Here is a 21,900-nt window from a genome sequence, read left to right as displayed (position 1 = left end):
CTGGTATGGGTCGCCATGAGATGACTTGGTAGTCGGAGGGTCGAAATGGAGTTTAAGTAAAAGCAAACATTACCGAAGTTGTGTTGTATCCTCGGTATCCAAGTATAGAGAGAGAGTAAATCTAAACATAACACATATTTATAGGCTATTATTGCTTACATGCTATTTATACAATTACGTGCGTCGCATATTTATGTCGCAGGCAGTAACGTATAGTTACTGTTAATATGTTAACTTGGGCATATAGTACATTAGATTACAATTTTAATAACAAAACTTCCGTGATTTAATATACTAAGATTACTGTATGATTATTATTACAACTGTTAAAACTCAAAAATGCGCGTTTTCCTGGAGATAAGACCTAGATCGAATTTTGGCCCCCGGAAACCCACATATAGCAAATTTCATAGAAATCGTTAGAACCGTTTCCGAGATCCTCAAAATATATATTATTATATAGATATACATATAAATAAATAAATATACAAGAATTGCTCGTTTAAAGGTATAAGATTTGAATACTCGAGGAAAGTATAAAGATCCGAGTAAATGTTATAAGATATAAAATTGGTCGGTTTATGATTACGAGAATAAAAATACCTAAATCTTTTTTTTATCATAATGTATGGACATGTAGTCATTAAAATCTGTTATATTTAATAGGTATGATTTATGAGTATGTATATCAATACAAAATAATTTAATGTTCATGTATTATGAAATATAAGTTAATGAATAATAAACACTTCCAACTAACAACACCTTCCTAATAACTTCCTATTAAATTAATGCTACATCTGAGAGCCACAGTGTTTGTAATTTATTTATTATATTCAGTTATACTTCATCATGTATGTAAAATAAAACAAACAAACGACACGTAGTGACTATCGAACTTTAAACTAAAATAATGTCACCAATTAACGACAACACAACTAATAACCAACAAACAGAAGGCTCACCGCGAAAACCCAAATTCGCAAATTGCGGGGATCTTTCTCTTTTACTCTAATGAAGGCGTATTAAGAGTGACAGAGAGAGATGTCCGCATTTTGCGAACTTCGGTGTTCGCAGTAGGCCCTCTGTCATCCGATATTGTATTAATTTAACACTCCACCGCTCCGGGTTCGATCCCCGGGGCTATGGTCAAAGTTTTCCCCCCGGCAAAGTTAGGAGGATAATCATTCCCTCCCACTATGAGATCTTTGCCCTCTATATCTTACGATATATTAAGTGAGCCGTTAGTTTTGTAGACAATCACACAATGGATACTGATTGGCTGAACGGAAAACGTGTGGATATTATTTTTCTATTGGGAAAAACTATTGGGAAGCCATTTTTCTACAAGCTTGTTTAACATGTTTAACAATGCGTCGGAATATAAATGACTACTACATTAACACAATATAGATAGATGCTTTTTTCGAGTGAAAATCAAAAAGTGACAAACGGATTCACTGTGCCTTTGAAATTCTGTAAAGCAACAATAAAAATATCAATTTCACATTTAAACCAGTATATTTTATCCTCTCCAAGTGTTAATTAATATAAATTAACATTTTTTATATTTTTTTACTAACGATAAAACAAAATAATGACTAATTTATTCGTAAACTAAAACGTTTCCCATCACTAAAACGCCTAAGTGCACTAGAGTCAGTCCCAAAAAGATCGCGCCTGCGTAACCACGAGACGCAACGGTTATAACTTTATATTCAAATATCGATTAATGGAATTCTACTAGACGCCATTATTGCAGATAATGTGTTTACATGTGATCGAACGTTAATTGCGAAAGAAATTTAGATCAGGCTATTAATCTAAATAGCTTGATTTAAAATGTTTAAGTTCTAAGACAGTGATTATAAGTGGTATTAAGACAACGACACGTTTGTCATACTTATATTATTTTAGCAAATTATAACTAAAACAATTATTTCATAGTTAAATTTAAATAAACTTGTGATTCTAAAAATATCGGAACGTTAAATTTTAAGGTTAAATCAGTTAGCGCTAAAAATATATCACGATTGTCAACTGTTAACATTAACTCGCTAACTTCAAGTAACAGGACATAGTAAACAATCTAAAAAATTGAAGCAAATCTACAAGTCAATACTTTTATCAAAATTGTGTGTTATCATCCCGATAATCGGCGTCTCACTGTGAAGCTAACTACTAAACTGGACGTGACTCTACAGTTTTTTTTAACAACGCCAAAAAACAATTTTTGTCTAACCAGTCAATCTAACGATCTTACAAGAGCGTAATCGCAAAGAAGCAAAGTTGTCCAAGCAGTTGATGAATGACTTAAGTTAAAGTTTCAAAACTTTCAAAGTCATGGGGTGCAAGCTAGCGAAACTAGCGGCTTCAGAGCTGAACCACGACCCTTTCGACCGGCCACCGCCCCCGTCGGACCCTAGGTGTCCCCTGACCACGAAGCAGCAGTATTGTATGCTGGCGTCTTGGAAGGGAATATACAGACAGATCGAGAAGACTGGGATCATATTGTTTGTGAAGTAAGTTCACAATGATGTACTAAGTTTATGTGTTATCTGTCGTGGCATCACCGAATTGGCCCTACGGAAGACCAGCGCTGGCTTTATAGCTAGCATTGGGTCAATTTTATGTCGCACACTTATGTATTTCTTCTTTTATTGCTGTTGTTGTTGTATGTACACGTCCGTACATGTTTTGTGATCGTCACGAATAAAAATCTTTTATCTTATCTTGAGTCACTTAAAGGTTGAGTTGAGTTGAAGACTGAGCAGGAAAGCGGACCCTGGCGCTAGGCCGGGAAAACGCTAGGTTGAAGAAGAAGCTCTTATCTTGAGTCATCATCACCATTCACTTAGGGTCGGCGCAGCATGTCTTTTTCTTCCATACCTCTCTATCGCTTGTCATCTTATCATTCACTTGTGTTCGTTTCCTGTCATCTCTCACAGTGCATCCACCTTTCGATCTTCAAACCATCGAGAAAAGAGTCACACTCTCATATTAAAGCCGGCAATGCCTTTGTAACCCCTCTGGTGCAGATGCTGCAGGTGTCCATGGACGACAGCAATTGCTTAGCATCGGAAGATGCGTCTGCTCATTTGCATCTTATCAAACATCAAAGAAACCGCAGACACCGTCTCGCTCGGTTACATATAAATTATATATTTCCTTCCTGTTTGCTCTCCTACTGTTATTTCCTTTTGTTGTACTGTTTGTCGAATTGTTCTTTCATTTGTCTATGAATTACGACTTTCAGTATCCGACCGGACTTCATGATGGGTTTTTATTTCGGTGGTTTATGTAAGTACTGAGCAAATGTTGCCCGCTTTTCGTAGAAAAACTTGATTTTGTATGGAGAACGGCTTTTTATATTTCAAATTTGACTTGTTACTTTACCTTATTTAATTTAATATGAAAAGGTTACCGATATATGTATATTCAATAATAATAAAACTAGAATTATGTGTCTTAAGCTGTCAAAATCGACCATATTAAAACCGTTTAGCCATATTGCCAGAAAGACTAGGTGTCGTGATGTCCTTTTGTCATTTAGGCAAACTGTTATAATGCCCCACTGCCAGAATGGCCAGATGTCATAAGTCATAATGTCTAGACACAAATGGGTATTATTACATCTGGACTTTCCGTCATCAGGGCGTTATTACATTCGGACCACATTCGGACTAATTGACCATGGACATTATGGCACCAAGCCTTTCTGACACGGATAGGGTTACCAGATACAAAGTTAGAATTTCCTGACAAAATTCCTGAGTTCCGAATATTTTTCCTGACATTCATATTTTTAACGACGACGGGAGGGGGGTCTAGCCGTTAGCGATGGTCACCCGATTGAGCCAATAGCCGCGTTTTTTTAAGTTTTATTAAATTTATTGCTTGTATTAATTTAAGTTAATAAAAAGGTACTTTATAAAAAAAAAGTCCATCAATTCAAAAAAATCCTGACATTTTCGTGTTCCGTCCCCAACTCCCCATTCCTGACAAAAGGCCAAAATTCCTGACATGTCAGGAAAATTCCTGTCATCTGGTAACCAACATTGTTTGACATGTTTCGCTCCATTACGAGGGGCTTTAATCTAGAACTGTTTGTGTTCGCTAACCAACACAGGTTCAGCAGACAGTTTTTCGATTGAAAAGATTAGCAACCCATTGAATATATTTTAAATGCCTGGAGTTTAGCTGGAGTTTATTTAAGAAGGCATTATTGAACTCAAGTCCTCTCAGAAGTTTTTTTTCAAAGGCATTTTCGGTGCAAATTAAATAGCTCTGACCCACGCCCGCCCACGCCTTTGTTTATATTCAGTTGCTCTTGTTTTGTAAACACTCTGTATATTGGATATAAATTGGATTGGTTAATCTAGGGATCTGTGGTGGATCACCGACGGACGTATGATGATAAATTTAACTGGCTTGTAGAAAACGGTATTAAAATGGTTATTTGTTTAACCCCTAAAATTATTGAAATAAAACTATTAAAACGGACTAAATCGCGTATATTGAATTTATACTACATTCACATACATACATACATATTTTATCTACATATTTAGTGTTAATATCATGAGTAACTATCGCGGTAACCGAAGACGATATTATTCCCTAAAATGATTGTTAGAATTTTTTATCATATTCTGATCATACTAGTAGAGTCAGGCTGAGCTAACTGCAAGTGTCAGAGCTGGGCAACGTTAATCAAAAAGTTAACTTCGTTAATCGTTAATCCGTTAAATAAAAAGTTAACTTCGTTAAACGTTAAAACGGTACTTTTCAAAAGTTTTAACGGAAGTTAAAGTTAATCGGTAACTCGAAATCGTAAATATACGCAATAGGAAATAAAACTAGTAGAAATAATCATACATTTTGTTTTTATTAAAGACTAATCTACTAATTAACATGGTAATCATTACTAATTAATAATAGCATAGCCAATAAACGCTATCGCGCTATGTAAAGTTGCACTGCGTATGCGTAATACCTAAGTACCTACTCACACCAAGGCCGCGCGCTGCCGCGCCGCGCCGATCACGTTACGACTGAACTGGTTTGTATAAACCTAACGCAAACTAGTCGTAACGTGATCGGCGCGGCGCGGCAGCGCGCGGCCTTGGTGTGAGTAGGTACTTAGGTATTAACGATTAACAGACTTAAGGAAAGTTAACGGAAGTTAACAAGTCCGTTACAGGTTTTTAAAGTTAACTTAAAAGTTAATCCGTTACTCGAAAACTTAACTTCGTCAATTAACGATTAACGGATTAACGGACTTCTGCCCAGCTATGGCAAGTGTTATCATAAACGTCAAACTTCTATGAAATTATGACGTTTAAAATAACACTCACTACGATGCAGAGTTAACTTAGCCTGACTCTATTAATATCGTGATTATAATTAACGCAAAATTAAATTAATACGGAAAATCCATTTTACTAATAATAAAATTATGCTAGAGAAAATTCGAAAAGAATTTCGAAATGGGCGTTGATTTAAATTTTATTTACCAGCAGATGTAGTTAAATTATAAATAAAGCTTTTCCGACCTAGTGAGCTGAAAATCGTTTTTAATTCACCACATTTTCACTGTAGTTAATACGAAAATGGATGATCGCCCTGAAACCGCTTGTCCATACAAACGTAGTTCCCATTTTCCTCTCTCGATATTATTGAAAATATTTTGACTCAATTTGATGTAGGTAAGTATCAACCACCTTCGTTTGATTTTTTCAAACTTGAATTTATGCATAGACATAGCAAATCTGCAGACATCGGATTTTCATGGGCGAAATAAAATGACAGACAGTTTTATAGTTCGTCAAACCAAATTTGTCAGTAAATAAGAACAAAAAACTATTCTCATCCTTTTCTTTTGGGTGCTAGTACTAGTGTAAGATAAATATAGTATGATTTACTCTGTCTATGTTTGAAATGAGACAGTCCTTTTACAAACTATATAAGATACAAGCGATCATTGGAGGAATAAGGGATGACTCACGTTAGACCGGGCCAACCGGGCCGTGTCCAGGCCGCGGGCCGAAGCTTCCGGCGCTTATTTTTCTATGACAGATGACAGGTGATCACGTGATGATTTCCATAGAAAACGAAGCCCCGGAAGCTCCGGCCCGGACACGTCCCGGTCTAACGTGAGTCATCCTTAACGCAGGACGCTGCGCCATCGTCATTTAGGTACGCTACCACCTTGCGGTCTTGCCTATTTATTTACTACCCCACAGCAACGCACATATGTAACATTTAACAAACTTGACATAACATAAACTAACATGATTGCTAAACTTGGTGAATAGCACAAGAAATGCCACTGGGAGACCAGAATCGTCTCAAGCTACAGCGAGCATAATTACGTTAGTTGCTCGTGAAGCTTAGTTTAGATGCATGCTCAAATTAGTTTCGCTATAGTTAAGAGGAAAGGGGACTGCCGTTTCTCCATACAAACGTAGTCCCCATTTTCCTCTCTGGATATTGACATTATGGAAAATATTTTTACATAATTTGATGTATAATTAAGCCCCGCCCCCACGTTTGACTTTTTTTCGATTTTTTTATTGTTGTATAAATTAGGAGCGAAAAATAGATTTCATACAAATTTTTAATTGCTCCTAACTCTAATAAATAATATCTGGGAGACCGAGCTTTGCTCGGAAAACATATAAAATCTCAATAATTAGCGTTTTCCCAGAGATAAGACCTAGCTAGATCGATTTTTCGCGCTCGAAAACCCCCATATACCAAATTTCATCGAAATCGTTAAAGCCGTTACCGAGAACCCCGCGAAATATATATATAAAAACAAATAAATAGGTATATGAATAAATAAATATGCAAGAATTGCTCGTTTAAAGGTATTAGATTTAATTTAAAATTACAAAAATATCTAACTTAGGGGCATAACTGTGATGGATATACAACAAAATGTGTCAAAATATTTTCAATAATGTTAATATCCAGAGAGGAAAATGAGGACTACGTTTGTATGAAAAGGTGATTTCGCGCGGGTCTTCCACTTTCGTCTTAAGGCAGTGGTCAGACCGGTGGTGAGAACCACCAGCCGTTCATTACAGTAAACTCAGTAAAGTGACTGTCCGCTCATAATAGCTGAATAGCAAGCCCAGATATTTCCTGAGTCATGGTTGTTTTCTATGTATTTAAGTATTTGTTTATTATATAATATATCGTTGTCTGATGAGTACCCACGACACAACCCTCCTTGAGCTTACCGTGGGGCCAAAGAAAATGGATAGTATAGAGGGCATAGTAAATTTTGTAGTCACAGTAAATTTACTGCCATCTATCGACACACGATTAAAACTCAAAAAGAAAATGTATAAAACTATCAAAAAAATGTATTGATGTAGGTATATAAGGATAAATGATTTTATAATTGTTATATCATTTCGACCCATGTTCTTTCACTGATGCCTAATATGTGTTAAAATTGTTAAATATGAAACGGTGTCGTCAACGCCATCTAGCCGAGCATATGCCAAAGGTATGTGCGCCATCTATCCGAGAATGACTTTATCTTGATTTCCGAGGCACGTTTTTTCCTTATATTTATCCTTTGGTGGGGCTTTATACTTATTTTTTATAATATTTCTTTATTTAAAGAGGAGGCGAGATACTGTCGCGCCAATCATGTGCTAGCCCGGCTGGGCGAGTCTCCCGGCCTCCCCCTGTCAATTAATCTCATATCAGTGACGTAAGGACGCTATATCAAATGTGGACGCGAACACGTCTCACAAATGTGTCTTTAATCGCATTGAAGCGTTACTATGGTTCCCTAGTGGATAGGGTGCGGGATTTGCTTTAAGTTCAGATTAATCAGTCATTACATAATAGGATTACTGTATTCAGACAGATACATTAATAAGGATAAGATACTAAATGGAGTACAATGGAACTAAATAGACAAATAAACACCCGTGACAGGGATAATAAAACTATATTGTCTATGTAAATAAGTAATTAATATTAATTAATGTGCGGACGTGGCCGGCCCAGACAGAGATGGCGGGACGACAGACGGCGCGATTCGGGAAATGAATTAGAGATTCACTAGATATGAAATAGTAAAGATATGTGACGTTCCACGGCAAAAGGTACCTTATGGCGGCTGGCGCTTACGCTATTATTAACGTCGCTCCAATATTCAGCCGGGGCAATGGTACCTTTTGCCGTGGAACGTCACATATCTTTACTATTTCATATCTAGTGAATCTCTAAATCATTTCCCGAAGCCGTAAGACGCATTCATCAGTAACTGGCCGAAATAAGCACAACAACGGGAGTTGTGGAGATCAAGGGGAGAGGCCTTTGCCCAGCAGTGGGACACTATAACGGGCTATTAAAAAAAATGTTATAGGACATTGTTACACAAATTGATTAAGCACCACATGACCACAATAAGCTCAATAAGGCTTGTGTTGTTGGTAAGTACTTAGACAACGATACATGTAATTATATAAATATTAATAAATACTTAAATACATAATAGAAGACACCCTTGACTCAGGAACAAAAATATCCGTGCTCATCACAAAAATAAATGCCCATACCAGGATTTGAACCCGGGAACATCGACTTCATAGGCCGGGTCACTACCGACTAGCCCGATATGTCTGTAAAAAAAAACACAACGGGTTGCACTCCGGGAGTGCTGGCAGAAGTGAAAACTCAATCACTATTGCAAAATGTCTGCAGCACTATGTATAATTGAGGTTAACGCCATCTAGCGTTATTTAGTCGCATTACTTGAAACCCCTAAGCACATCACTGTTAGTACTCGAGTTAGAGTGAAACTCACTAGATGGCATTTAAATCAATAAAGAAAAACTCAATGACATTGAAGTAACAGTTTTTCGATCAGGTCACGTGTCCGTCTTACGTCTTACGGTCACGTGACACCTCTCACGAGTTAAACATTTTTTCCCCATCACAAAAAGTGCACAGCGCCGCTAAAGAAGTTTTCACTTCAAAAAGAAATATGTAGGTACCTAATATAAAATGAAAACCCCGGATCTCTTAAGTGTCCAGGCGGAACATATCCGGGCATAGCAACAAGGTAGGTACTTACACTACTTACTACATTTTATTTAGGGCAAATCAAATCCAACCCCGAGGGGAAAACCTTTAATAGCACTTTATCGTCCGACATTAGTGATCCATATCCACCAGACGTTTGGATCAATATAATTGTAAGGCGGCCTTGACTGCTATTAAAATAAGAGCATATTTCGTAAGCCCACGTGGCAGATATAATATCCTGCTTCTGTTATCTTTGGAGCGCCGTATGAAAATATGTCTATTTGGCGAGCAATTGAAGGAAATATATCAGTAAGAGTCAAGATTACTCTCTATTAATTAAGTCTTCAAAATCTAGCGAAGTAATAATAAAATAGGTTCTTATTTAGTTATTGTAGGAGAAACGTTGGACGAAAGTAACGCCAGAACCCCTAGTGTAAATTTCATTCGAGCGCGTGACGTGCGTTCGCGTTTGCGTTGTCTATTTTTGTATGGGATTCTGAACAGCGCGCCAAGCGGGACGTTTTGGAAACTCAAAATTACATGGGTACAGGTTAAAAGTCAACTGACTGCTCTAAGTTTATCTAAACACACATTGATGCCTCACATACAAACATACCGTGTGCACATAGACGCTAAAGTTAGGACGATAGGGATAAAGAATGACATACATTGACCCGTCATTTCCTATCTATCGCACGTGCATAGCCGTCCCGCCCGCACAGTGGCAAACTGCCGTATTCGAACTTCAAGATATTCACAAGAGACGACACGTACTAGATCCATTCTAATAGATACGTTATAGTTTAGATTTCAACTAGTTCTCTTTTGCAGCGCAATTCGGGCAACCAATGTCACTTTTACGATCTATTAGATGTGAATTAGATCTCTAAGTAATATCTTGTGGAAATCGTTCAAAAGTATCTCCAGAATCGCGGAAATGTCAAATTCGACAGGTTAGATCTTAAACATATCGTTATTGTATCTTGGCGATGTCTAATAGATACCTATTACAAAATCCGAATCGAGCCCAATGTCAGTAATATTACGAACATGCGATAGAAAAAGAAAATGCCGGGAGTACGAAATTATGCGTTCTTACTTTAAAACGATTTCCATATCACGGTGTGTCCACTCTATTCTTAAGGTTTATATTAATTATCGTCTATTCCATATCTATGTCAGCGGCCGATCGTAAGATCAGGCATATCGTGAAATTCCTAGGCATATCGTGAAACGTGAAAATCTTTGACCCGTTCCCCCGTTCCCTATTTCTGGGCAGTTTGCCCTTCGGGCATCTAAAGCAACCTAACGAACCTATCCTACCTATATAGTGACATTGGTTTAATGTCACTATATCGTCAAAACATTACACAGATGCATTACGATCTGCCTGATCTTACGATCGGCCGCCGACATCTACAAATCAAATTAAAGAAATTGATAAAATCGAGAATCAATAGTACCTACCAGTTTTCATTTTTTTATTTATTTATTTATAAGTACAATAAGGTCCTTTTTGTTTAGACGACTACGGTTTCACTCACTTAAATTTTTAGTCGCTATTGGCGACATGTTTCGGGCCTTTCGGGGGTCCTCCTTTAGGCTCGAGTGCTCGCGGCGACTGACTGGTACTGCGCGATCAGTGCGCGAGTTGCAGTCGCCGCGAGCACTCGAGCCTGAAGAAGGACCCCCAAAGGGCCCGAAACATGTCGCCAATAGCGACTAAAAATTCAAGTGGGTGAAACCGTTGTCGTCTAAACAGTTTAGAATATCGGCGCGATTCGGGAAATGAATTAGAGATTCACTAGATATGAAATAGTAAAGATATGTGACGTTCCACAGCAAAAGGTAATATCTTATGGCGGCTGGCGCTTACGCTATTATTAACGCCGCTCCAATATTCAGCCGGGGCAATGGTACCTCTTGCCGTGGAACGTCACATATCTTTACTATTTCATATCTAGTGAATCTCTAAATAATTTCCCGAATCGCGCCGTATGTCTCACGAAAGTTTAATATCGATTAAGGTCCTTTTTATCTGAAATTTCAACAGAAATTCTGATAGAAAGGTCCTTATCGCATGAAGCATTAAAGACCCTTTTCTGATGGAAAGCCACATTTGTATATTTTGTACTCGACATGTACAGTATGTAGAGCTCGATGTGATAACATTTTTCCGTCAAGTTCTTTTAGCCACATTCCCACAATAACTATTTGACGACCGGTCTGGCCTACTGGGTGACCCTGCCTGTGAAGCCGATGGCCCTGGGTTCGAATACCGGTAAGGGCATCTATATATGTGATGAACACACATATTTGTTCCTGAGCCATGGGTGTTTTCTATATATGTATAATATTAATTAGTAGTACAAGTTTTGCTAAGGCAGTGCTAAGGTAATATAATAAATAAATATTTTTACATAATTTGATGTATATTAACCACAGCTATGCCCCACCGTTTGACGTTTTTCGATTTTAAATGCTTCTAACTCTTATAATAACTAAATATTCGAAAAAGAACAAAATAAGGGGCATATATGTATCTGCGGTTGATATTGATCAAATTGTGTCAAAATCTATATTGTTAATATCCAAAGTGGAAAATGAGGACATGTTTGTATGAAAAGACGATTTTGCGTGGTCGTCCACTTTCGTTTTAAAATGCAAAATTAAAAACATAACGAAAACTACACTTTCAATAACGAAATTGTATCGCTATTCATTCGTATTTGCTTTTGATTGAAAATTCAACAGGGCCGCCACTAACCAATATTGACGGCTAATAAATATTGACAGTCGGCTGTTTGCGGCCGTTCATTATAACGTGACAGATCAAATTGATTGGATTCTTATTTGACCAACTACCGGCCCAATTCGAACAATGCTTCTAAAGATGTCAACGATACGATACCAATCTGTCAGTGTCAAAAGTGACGTTCTTGGTCCTGAGTATTTTTTTCATGGTTTTGCCCTTGATTTAACGTGTAAAAATTCAATTTGAAAAATACAACTTCGCATTAGCCCCCTAAGTAAGAAATTCCCGTATTCAAGTACGGTAATATTCAATGGGTTGGAGTAATATTGAATGGGTTTTTTCATGAGGGGTACGATGAAAAGCCGCCCGTATAACGAGCATTAAGCTAGGGACACACATCCCACGTGCGCATTATGCATTATGAAATCTGAACCCTGAAATTTGTATGCTAGAAACATACTTGTCATAACGCAACGCAATGCGTAAGTCATGTCCCTGCCTTTGTATTGTATTGTATTGTAGTACGGGCGATTTTCCGCAACTCGACGTCCTGCGCCTATTTTGCGTGATAGGGGCTAGTCCTGCCAGCCCAGCTCCTCGAGGAATCCTATCAAACCTTTGATGTTGAGTAGGACCTCGGGGAGATCTCTCGGGGATCCGAGATGTTTTGCCCTGTATGGGGCCACTCCGCTGCATTCCAACACCACGTGAGAGGCTGTTTCTTCCTTCTCCATACATCCACGGCATAGGGGACTGTCTGTGACACCTGTTATAAAAAGATGTTTGTTAAAAAGTCCATGACCTGTTATGACACTGGTTACCATACTCAGACGAACTTTTCCTAGTTGAAGGAGTGTCCCTGCCTTTACGGGCGGCTTTTTATCTTAAGGGGCCCACTGATTATCAGTCCGCCGGACGATATCAGCCTGTCAGTTGTTCGGAACTGTCAACTTTTTGTTCTAACTGACAGGCTCATGTCGTCCGGCGGACTGATAATCAGTGCATGGGCCCCTTTAACCCTCATGAAAAAAACCGGCCAAGTACGAGTCGGACTCGCGTTCCACGGGTTCCGTTTATTAACCCTTATATGCATGATTTTTTCTTTTTGTCCGAAATTAATATATGTATCACATAATCGTTTGCCGTTTCTAGGAAAGATAGTAAAAAAAATTATATCATCGATTTTCACTGCGAAATTAGTGTTACAAGTTGCATAGGCTAAATTATATTTTTGGAAATATATAGCTATAGTAAAGGGTATAGGAAAAATCTTAACTGCCCTCAGAAAGGTGCACTATTTATGATGTTCCTATGATAAAGTTTGTACTTAAATAAAAAATAATTACAAACCCCGAAAAATCTGCCCAATATCACATACTAAAAATCATCAACTTCCAGGTTTTTCCAAGTTTTCCATAATTTGGTCTATAAACAAATGTAATTTTTATAAATTAAAATACTGCGTAAATTTATGTAATAATTCGGAAAATTTATAAGTTTTACTATTGAAATAATATACAGGAACAAATAGAATTTGTCTAATGCTTTGTAGACATTTGGCAACACTATGCATTTAAGGGTTAAGTCTGACTCACGCTTGGCTGCACATTTCTAATAGGTTTTCCTGTCATCTATAGGTAAAGAACTATTTTGTGTATTTTTTCCAAAATTTTAGACCGAGTAGTTTCGGAGATAAAGGGGGGGGGGGGATGGTCGGACAGCCAGACAGGTGCACGAGTGATCCTATAAAGGTTCCGGTTCCTTTTGAGGCAGTGAACACTAAAAACCTTTCACTTTTACCCCGACACACCTTACTTCTAAAATATTTTTTCATAGCCCTGGAATGTAAATAAAATTATGAGTGCCAAAAAGCCCTTATTCACGCCAATTTAAATACGCTTCCACAATTCGGATCCGTCAACGGTTAACTTATCTCTTTAAAACACTCGGCAGCAGGGTGACCATCAGCTGTCGTGGCTATTCTGCCGTGTTAAGCGTTTTGGACGTTTTTTACAAGTATATACCTACATATATCCATAATTCGTATAACACGGCCATAAAGCCAGAAATATAGAAGCAGAAGATTTATCGTGCGTCTCGCTTGCGCCAATACATGTACGGACAAGTACGACCAATATAATTTTGATGTCAAACGTTCGAATTGGCCTGCTTCTGACACTTTCTCAAGTTGAGACGCTAGGTTATCTAGATACTTTGTCAGTAGGTCGGTATATATGGGCACTAGATTTGAACTACTTACAACATCATCGTGTAATGACTAACTGCCGTATTCGAACTTCAAGATATTCACAAGAGACGACACGTACTAGATCCATTCTAGATACGTTATAGTTTAGATTTCAACTAGTTCTCTTTTGCAGCGCAATCCGGGCAAATCGAATTCACATGTAATAGATATCTAACTATTACATGTGAATTCGATCTCTAAGTAATATCTTGTGGAAATCGATCAAGAGTATCTCCAGAATCGCGGAAATGTCAAATTTGACAGGTTAGATCTTAAACATATCGTTATCGTATCTTGGCGATGTCTAAAAGATATCTAATAGATGTCTATTACAAAATCCGAATCGGGCCCAGAGTTTATGATATTGGTATTGTTTTTTCGTACCGATAATTAGCAAATTGAACCGCCAACTGCAAGTGGGACTAAAAAGTTTCGTTAATATTTTTTCGCACATTCAATTTTGCTATACTCTGTCAAGCCATTTCCGTCAGTAGAAAAGAGCGGCAAATTAAAAAAAATGTAGACGCGAAGGGTCTCGTAGGGAAGGGTATCGTCCCATGAGGCCTATGCTCAGCAGTGGGCGATAAAAGGCTGATATGATGATGATGATCACAGCATTCACTTGTACTCTCCTGCTTTCTACATTTACTTTATATTTTATACCTGACCCCTAATTTCACCACGGTGACAGGTGCGACAATCGTCGACATCACTGTTACTGACGTCACAGGCCTCCGGTAACTACGGTAACCGCTTACCATCGGACGGGCAGTGTGCTTGTTTGCCACCAACATATATTAATTTGCAAAAAAACTCCATTATATCGCCATTAAATAAGTACCTACTTAGGTATTGTGCGAAGCTAATGACAATTGTCACAAGAAACACGACAATTGACACGAAATTCCGACACAGAACTCATTTCCTGTCAAGAATTAGGTACCGAAAGTTCTATTAAATCGTGTGACAATTGTCATCATCATTATCATAAACTTCGGAAGAGAAATACCTGTTTTTTGCCGATATAATAAAGTTTTTTCAATAATGCAATACAGGAATACGGCCCGCCTGATGGTAAGCGGTAACCGTAGCCCATGGATGCTTGTGACGTCAGCAACAGTGACATTTGTTTAAATAATACAATGATGGTGGCACACAGGAATACGGCCCTCCCGATGGTAAGCAGTAACCGTAGCCCATGGATGCCTGTAGCGTCAGCAACAGTGACGTTTGTCGAATTGTCGCACCTGTCGCCGTGGTGAAATAGGGGCCTGGTTACCCTACCTGCCAGGCCGTTTCGGTGCAAATTGAAATGCCTGCGATTCATTATTTACGTGCCAGTTCAGTTCATTGGCCCGATTCGAAATGGATAACGACTACATTAAACAAACTCCTATCTTAACAATCCATTTATTACGAAAAGCAACTCAAACTCAAACTAGTAGAGTTGAAATTGCAAGTTAAAATGATTGTTTGATAAGATCGGGTGCCGTTTATCAAAGATAATATCGGTTTAATGGGAAAAGAGGGTAACTGATAAACTTGAACTCTTAAAAATGTTGACGGTGCAAAGTTTAAGTTTTCCTTGTACAAATTTTGATAACTTAATTCAGTCATACTTCCATTCGATGTTTTATTTTAACAAACCCATTTTCTTTGAGTTCACCACGCATAATTTCACAAATTTCACATTCTTTTTATCATTACTGATCCCAATAGGCTAGACGAGAGTTTAAAATGCCATATAAACTATTTACCATAGTGCATCTCATAATAATTACAATAACCCCAATCAATCAATCAATCAATCAATATCATTTATTTGCAAGAATACTTAATTATAGTTACAGGATGTTCTTGTAGAAAAATGTCCAGTATTCTATCGTAATTAAACGATGCGCAAATGTTGTAGTACCTAACGTAAATTTATCGCGCTAAAATATTTATCGCGGAGGAGTTGCATTCTGGTCTTCATGAGCAGTTCCATTCTTAGCACTTGGAATACTTAAATGCTTTTTTTTAGAGCTATATCGCTATAAGTTAAAATTTTGAGGAGTTGTCTCAATTCCTCGTGGAATCCATCATCAGAACTCGACCCTGACAAAAAAAAACAACTGAATTGCCTCCAACGAACCTCCTCCTTTTGGAATTTTGGAGTCGGTTAAAAATATGATGCGACACGTCTGTGCATATGAGTGATCAGCACATTTAAAGTAGATCTTGCGCCTCCACTCGATAAGGGGTTTCCTGTTCTGTCACGTAGAATAATTATATATAAAGTTAGAATAGCAAGTATTGGGTGGATTAGAGTATACAAGCTGGAAGATATTACATCTATTAACCTGTATACCGTGTTTGGTGAATCAACCCTTCCACTCCAGCGCTCCACCTATTACAGTATTCTGAAAAACCATCAAGTTTTCTGTAAATAATCCTTCAAAACCCCCTCTACTTGCTCCTCAAACCTTATCACAACTGTAAAGGGTCTATAATATTTGACAAATCGTTTACTAATAGAAAGTTCCGATTTCCACATTAGCATAGCGGTATACGTGCGATCAGACCCTTGTCAGGGATAATGGTGCAGCGCGGCCTGCCGCGACAGCTTAGCTTCATTATCCAGAAGATATGCACGGGAAAAATAATATTCGATATTTTGCTCAGCGTCGTAAATTTATTTAACAAGCAAAATTTAAAAAAAGCGGTTCTTGAAAAAAAAGCTCATATTCATTCAAAATCTGTTTAAAATGTTAATTATGTCTATGGTTAAAGGTTTAAATAAATGCTCTTACTGGGATTCGAACGGGCAGGATCACTACCGACTAGACTAAGAGGCCGTTAATTTAATCTTCCTGTTTATTCCAGACTCTTCGAAGAAAACAAGGATCTCCTAGCTCTCTTCACAAAATTCAGCGAGCTCCACACAGCAGAACACCAGTTCAGCTCCACAGAGCTGGCTGAACACGCTACGAAGGTCATGCATACCCTGGACGAGGGCATCAAGAGTTTACGAGACGTCGATGGGTTCCTGGTGTATGTGCAACATGTGGGGGCCACGCATCATCAGATAGATGGGTTCGAAGCTAGCAATTTTTGGGTAAATATCATCATTGAAGCCTTTTATCGAACACTGGTGACCAGTGACCACACAACAGAGTCGGTCCGATTCGAACTTTCAGATACGTTTTAGTGTCAAAAGTGAAGTTTTTGTTTGAAAAAAAAAAACGTCACGTATTGACACTGACATATCTAATAAATATCGCATCTAGACGCAATAATTGACGTATCTTAAAGTTCGAATCGGGCCGAATGTTTTGTGAATAAGGTGGCAATACCTATAGGTAAGTGCAGAGTGGCTGGAACGAACAGACGAACGAAGGCGACTAACTCAATCACTTTGATGTCGCCATTCTGACTGGAGCATAGTGCAGATATAAAAGTATACGCGATTTAATATTTATAGGTATTTTCTTCAGAGATATATTATGTAGTTTCCAATTTAGTTTTTTGCACCTCCTAAATAGTTTAATTAGTATTATCATTTCTCCACTACCTAAAAGTTGTCTGGAAGAGATCGCTCTTTAGCGACAAGACCGCCTGTTGTTACCTCTGTCTTCATGTATTATGTGTGTCTCTCTGTAAATATTTTATTGAGGTTGTGCAATAAAGAGGATTTGTATTGTATTGTATACGCGACGTAGACAGGACGTAGTATTGTACGATGGATTGTTAAAGTGGTAGACTCTATCTCGTAGCTGAAACCCATAGGAATATAATAATACCTACCTATTAATTTTTGGCCATTACCCAGTTACCCATATTTTTACTTGCCCCTATTAGATTCCGCCAAATTGTCATCATCATCTTCCTCGCGTTGTCCCGGCATTTTGCCACGGCTCATGGGAGCCTGGGGTCCGCTTGGCAACTAATCCCAGTAATTGGCGTGGGCACTAGTTTTTACGAAAGCGACTGCCATCTGACCTTCCAACCCAGAGGGTAAACTAGGTCCGTATTGGGATTAGTCCGGTTTCCTCACGATGTTTTCCTTCACCGAAAAGCGACTGGTAAATATCAAATGATATTTCGTTGCAACTCGACTGCAACTTATATGGGAACGGCACGCTGACGTTGCAGTTGGCGTGCAGTCGGCGTGCAGTTCCCATACTAGGTTTTTCTAACTATACCTACCTATGTTAATAAAATGCGTATTAAGTCAAGAATAAGCGCGTTCCCATTATACCTGCTTTGATACTGCACGATGTTGTATGGGAACCTTGCACTTTGTGACTATGCACTGAAACTTGGCACAGTTGATTCTTAGCTGGTCTTGAGTTGATAGAGACCGGGAGACATCGAGAGCCAACGCCCATTTAGTGGGGGGGAGGGGGGGAATTTCGACGCTGCCGCGTTTCAATTGAAGCCACATTTCTCTAAAGCTATAAATATTAGGGCACGTGATATATCATTTTCAGATAAATTGAGGATGAGGAATCTATTTTTAGAACAAAAACAATGCACTTTCTAACAAAAAAATGAATAAAGTAGAAAAGACTAAAAAAAGTATAATTTGTTTTTTTTTTATAATAACCATTTTTTTTTAAGTATAACCGAAATCTCAAAACAAAAAATATTGTCGTAAAGCTACACTTATCTAGTTTATAAAAATATATAGTTTATTATATAAATCTGTTGAAACATGGGAGATAAAAAATAATATTCAGATCACCCTAAGATCTCAATGCATGATCGTCCGTGAAGTAGGGCTTAGGTACTGTTTTAAACACACGAATGGTAAATATATTATTGTTTTAGATCTGTTAGCGCCACTTGCATCAGCACTTGTGCAGTGGATCGTCATCATCATCTTCCTCGCGTTGTCCGGGCATTTTGCCAAATGTACATTGCGTTGTTTCATTTAAAATACTACGCGCCACTTGCACGATCCCACTGACCCGGGGTTAAGCGGGTAAACCGTTAACACAGTGTCGAATTGTACTGGTAACCATGGTAACTCCAGGTTTAACCGGTTAACCCCGGGTTAGTGGGATGATGCAAGTGGCGCTAACAGATCTAAAACAATAATATATTTACCATTCGTGTGTTTAAAACAGTACCTAAGCCCTACTTCACGGACGATCATGCATTGAGATCACCCTAACCCACACTGAATATTATTTTTTATCTCCCATGTTTCATCAGATTTATATAATAAACTATAGTCAACAAAACGTTTATTTAACGTAAATAGTACAAACTTAATACTTAAGTACCTTATAAAATAATACTTATACTTCACGGACGATCATGCATTGAGATCTTAGGGTGATCTGAATATTATTTTTTATCTCCCATGTTTCAACAGATTTATATAATAAACTATATATTTTTGTAAACTAGATAAGTGTAGCTTTACGACAATATTTTTTGTTTTGAGATTTCGGTTATACTTAAAAAAAAATGGTTATTATAAAAAAAAAAACAAATTATACTTTTTTTAGTCTTTTCTACTTTATTCATTTTTTTGTTAGAAAGTGCATTGTTTTTGTTCCAAAAATAGATTCCTCGTCCTTAAATTATCCCAAAATGATATATCACATGCCCTAATACTGCTTTAATTGAAGCGCGGCAGCGTCGAACTTCCCCCCCCCCCTCCCCCCACCCAATAAAAGGAGGTGGCTCTCGTCGGCTCCCGATCTCTATCAACTCAAGACCAGCTAAGAATCAATTGTGCCAAGTTTCAGCGCATAGTCACAAAGTGCAAGGTGTCGTGCACTATCAAAGCAGCTATTAAATTCAATACCTTCAATACTTCATCTTAATCAAAAATATGTCAAGCAAGCGCATAGTGCTTGCCCTTAGAGTGGGTCAAAGATGCCTAGTCTTAGTAAGATGGCATAAAGTCGAGAAATTGGGACGGGTTCCACCAAGGCAAGTGGCCAAGGGGTTAAAGGCGTTAGCCCGGATTGCTAAAGACGCCGGTTCGAATCCGGCCTTCACCACTGGAGGGCGTCTACACTTTTTTTTACAAAAATATCTCACTAAAGAATAACTAACGGCTAAAGTGTTAACTTACTTTTCTATATAGTTTTCAAGCGACGCTCTATACTACCCAGAGGCCGCCTGAAAGTCTAATTTACTCCGTTCGATTTCTTACCTTTGTGCCCCGAGGGGAAATATAATGATCAGAAATCCATTTAAAGGAGCGACTACCTTTGATACAGCAAAAGGAAATCTTTATTGTGGAAAAATGTAAGGAAATTCGGTTGGCAAGTTGTTTAAGGTATAAGGTATAGGATCTATATTTACGTCATGCTCTCTGGCAACCCCACATTGCAAAACGTAATACCTACTGTTTAGAGACATTCCCAACTTTTAGCAAATTATGTCGTAAGAATGGCATCATTAGATCATTACGTTTCTCTTTCACAATTGTGATTAATTCAATAAAACGTATTATAAATAATTTATGACAAACGTTTTATTAAATCTTGACGCTATTTGTATATGAGATACACTACGGTTGTAAATAATGTAAATGGCATTTCAACTGTATTGTGACGTCGGTTTTTTTCTATTAAATATTATTTATTGTATCGTAGAATGATAATTTACGTTAGGAAAACCACCCTAAATAAGTCCTTCACCGAGACTCAAACAGACAGTTACTTAGGCCTGAGATATATCTTGGGCCTTACGCTGCGTCTTACGTAAGCGAACAACTCGCGAACGCGAAGCGAAGCGGCGCGGCGCGACACGGCGGACCCAAGGCGTTCGCGTTCGCAACGAGATCGCCCACGTACACGTCTATAAATAGGTATCAAAGGATTGATTCACCCCGCGCCGCATCGCTTCGCTTCGCGTTCGCGTGTTGTCCGCCTACGTAGTACACTGCGACATTTACATTATTAATTTAATAGGGATTATTTTTTTACTCAAAATAAAATAAATATTTTCTCCTTTCAGAAAGTAGAGCAGCCTTTTCTAGAGGCAGCGAAGATCACGCTTGGAGACCGCTACACACCTAACATTGAGAATATATACAAGCTGACTATCCGATTCATACTCGAGAACCTAGTTAAAGGCTATGAGGACGCCACCCCGGGCAGCTGTCAAAACGCAAACGGGGACGGTCAGAATGTAAACAGAAACGGTCAGAACACAAACGGGGACGGTCAGAATGTAAACGAAAACGGTCAGAATGCACACGGGATCGGTCAGACCGTGAGTTACGCGAGTTAGGTAACGGTCAGGCTATCTATATACAATGTTATGATCAGTTGTAATCTATAGCATTATCTGTATATAAAATACATGCAAATATTACGTGATAATAACCCAACGGCTCATATAGACGGTGCGCAAACTCGTATGCGATTTTAGTTACATTGCGGACTATTGAGGGTACGTCCAGTTCAGCCGATCGATCAAATATCGCATTGTAATGAAACCCGCGCCGTTTAAATGAACCTTAAGAGCCAACAGGAGTGGTCATTTCTCCATACAAACGTACTCGACTGTTTCCTCCGTGGGTTTTGAAGCTAGAGCAATGATTTTTTCAACACAGATTAATATTGTCAATATCTGTGTCGGACCGTTTTGCTTTTTTTGATATGTTTGTTTTTTAAGGCGCTAGAGCCCTTCAAAAATGGCCAAAATGGCCTAATTGACTATGCCGCAATGAGAGGCGTGCTATTCAAAACTGACATCAATTAGTCAAAAAAGCAAAACGGTCCGACACAGATAATGTCATAATCATTTAGATTTCCAAATTTGGTTACGATTGGTTAAGTTTTGGAGGAGGAAACAGTCGAGTACGAAACCTCGATTTTTGAGATTTTTACGC

At 38.2% G+C, this 21,900-nt stretch overlaps 1 protein-coding gene across 1 annotated transcript; it reads left to right on the top strand.

The window, feature by feature from the left end:
- Nucleotides 1–2,343: 2,343 nt before the first annotated feature.
- LOC134653732 (neuroglobin-like) lies at nucleotides 2,344–21,296 on the top strand. The gene is made up of 3 exons (XM_063509127.1): nucleotides 2,344–2,522; nucleotides 16,923–17,154; nucleotides 21,021–21,296. Exons 1-3 carry the CDS (start codon nucleotides 2,344–2,346, stop codon nucleotides 21,294–21,296), a joined length of 687 nt encoding a protein of 228 aa, XP_063365197.1.
- Nucleotides 21,297–21,900: the final 604 nt, after the last annotated feature.

Source organism: Cydia amplana, chromosome 13, assembly GCF_948474715.1.
Source record: "Cydia amplana chromosome 13, ilCydAmpl1.1, whole genome shotgun sequence".
Lineage (NCBI taxonomy): Eukaryota > Metazoa > Arthropoda > Insecta > Lepidoptera > Tortricidae > Cydia > Cydia amplana.
This window is presented reverse-complemented; position numbering and strand designations above follow the sequence as displayed.

Coding starts and splice junctions, on each gene's coding strand:
- LOC134653732 (XM_063509127.1), top strand. CDS start 2,344: ATGGGGTGCAAGCTAGCGAAACTAGCGGCTTCAGAGCTGAACCACGAC. Junction 2,523..16,922: donor GGGATCATATTGTTTGTGAA/GTAAGTTCACAA, acceptor TGTTTATTCCAG/ACTCTTCGAAGAAAACAAGG. Junction 17,155..21,020: donor TCGAAGCTAGCAATTTTTGG/GTAAATATCATC, acceptor TTCTCCTTTCAG/AAAGTAGAGCAGCCTTTTCT.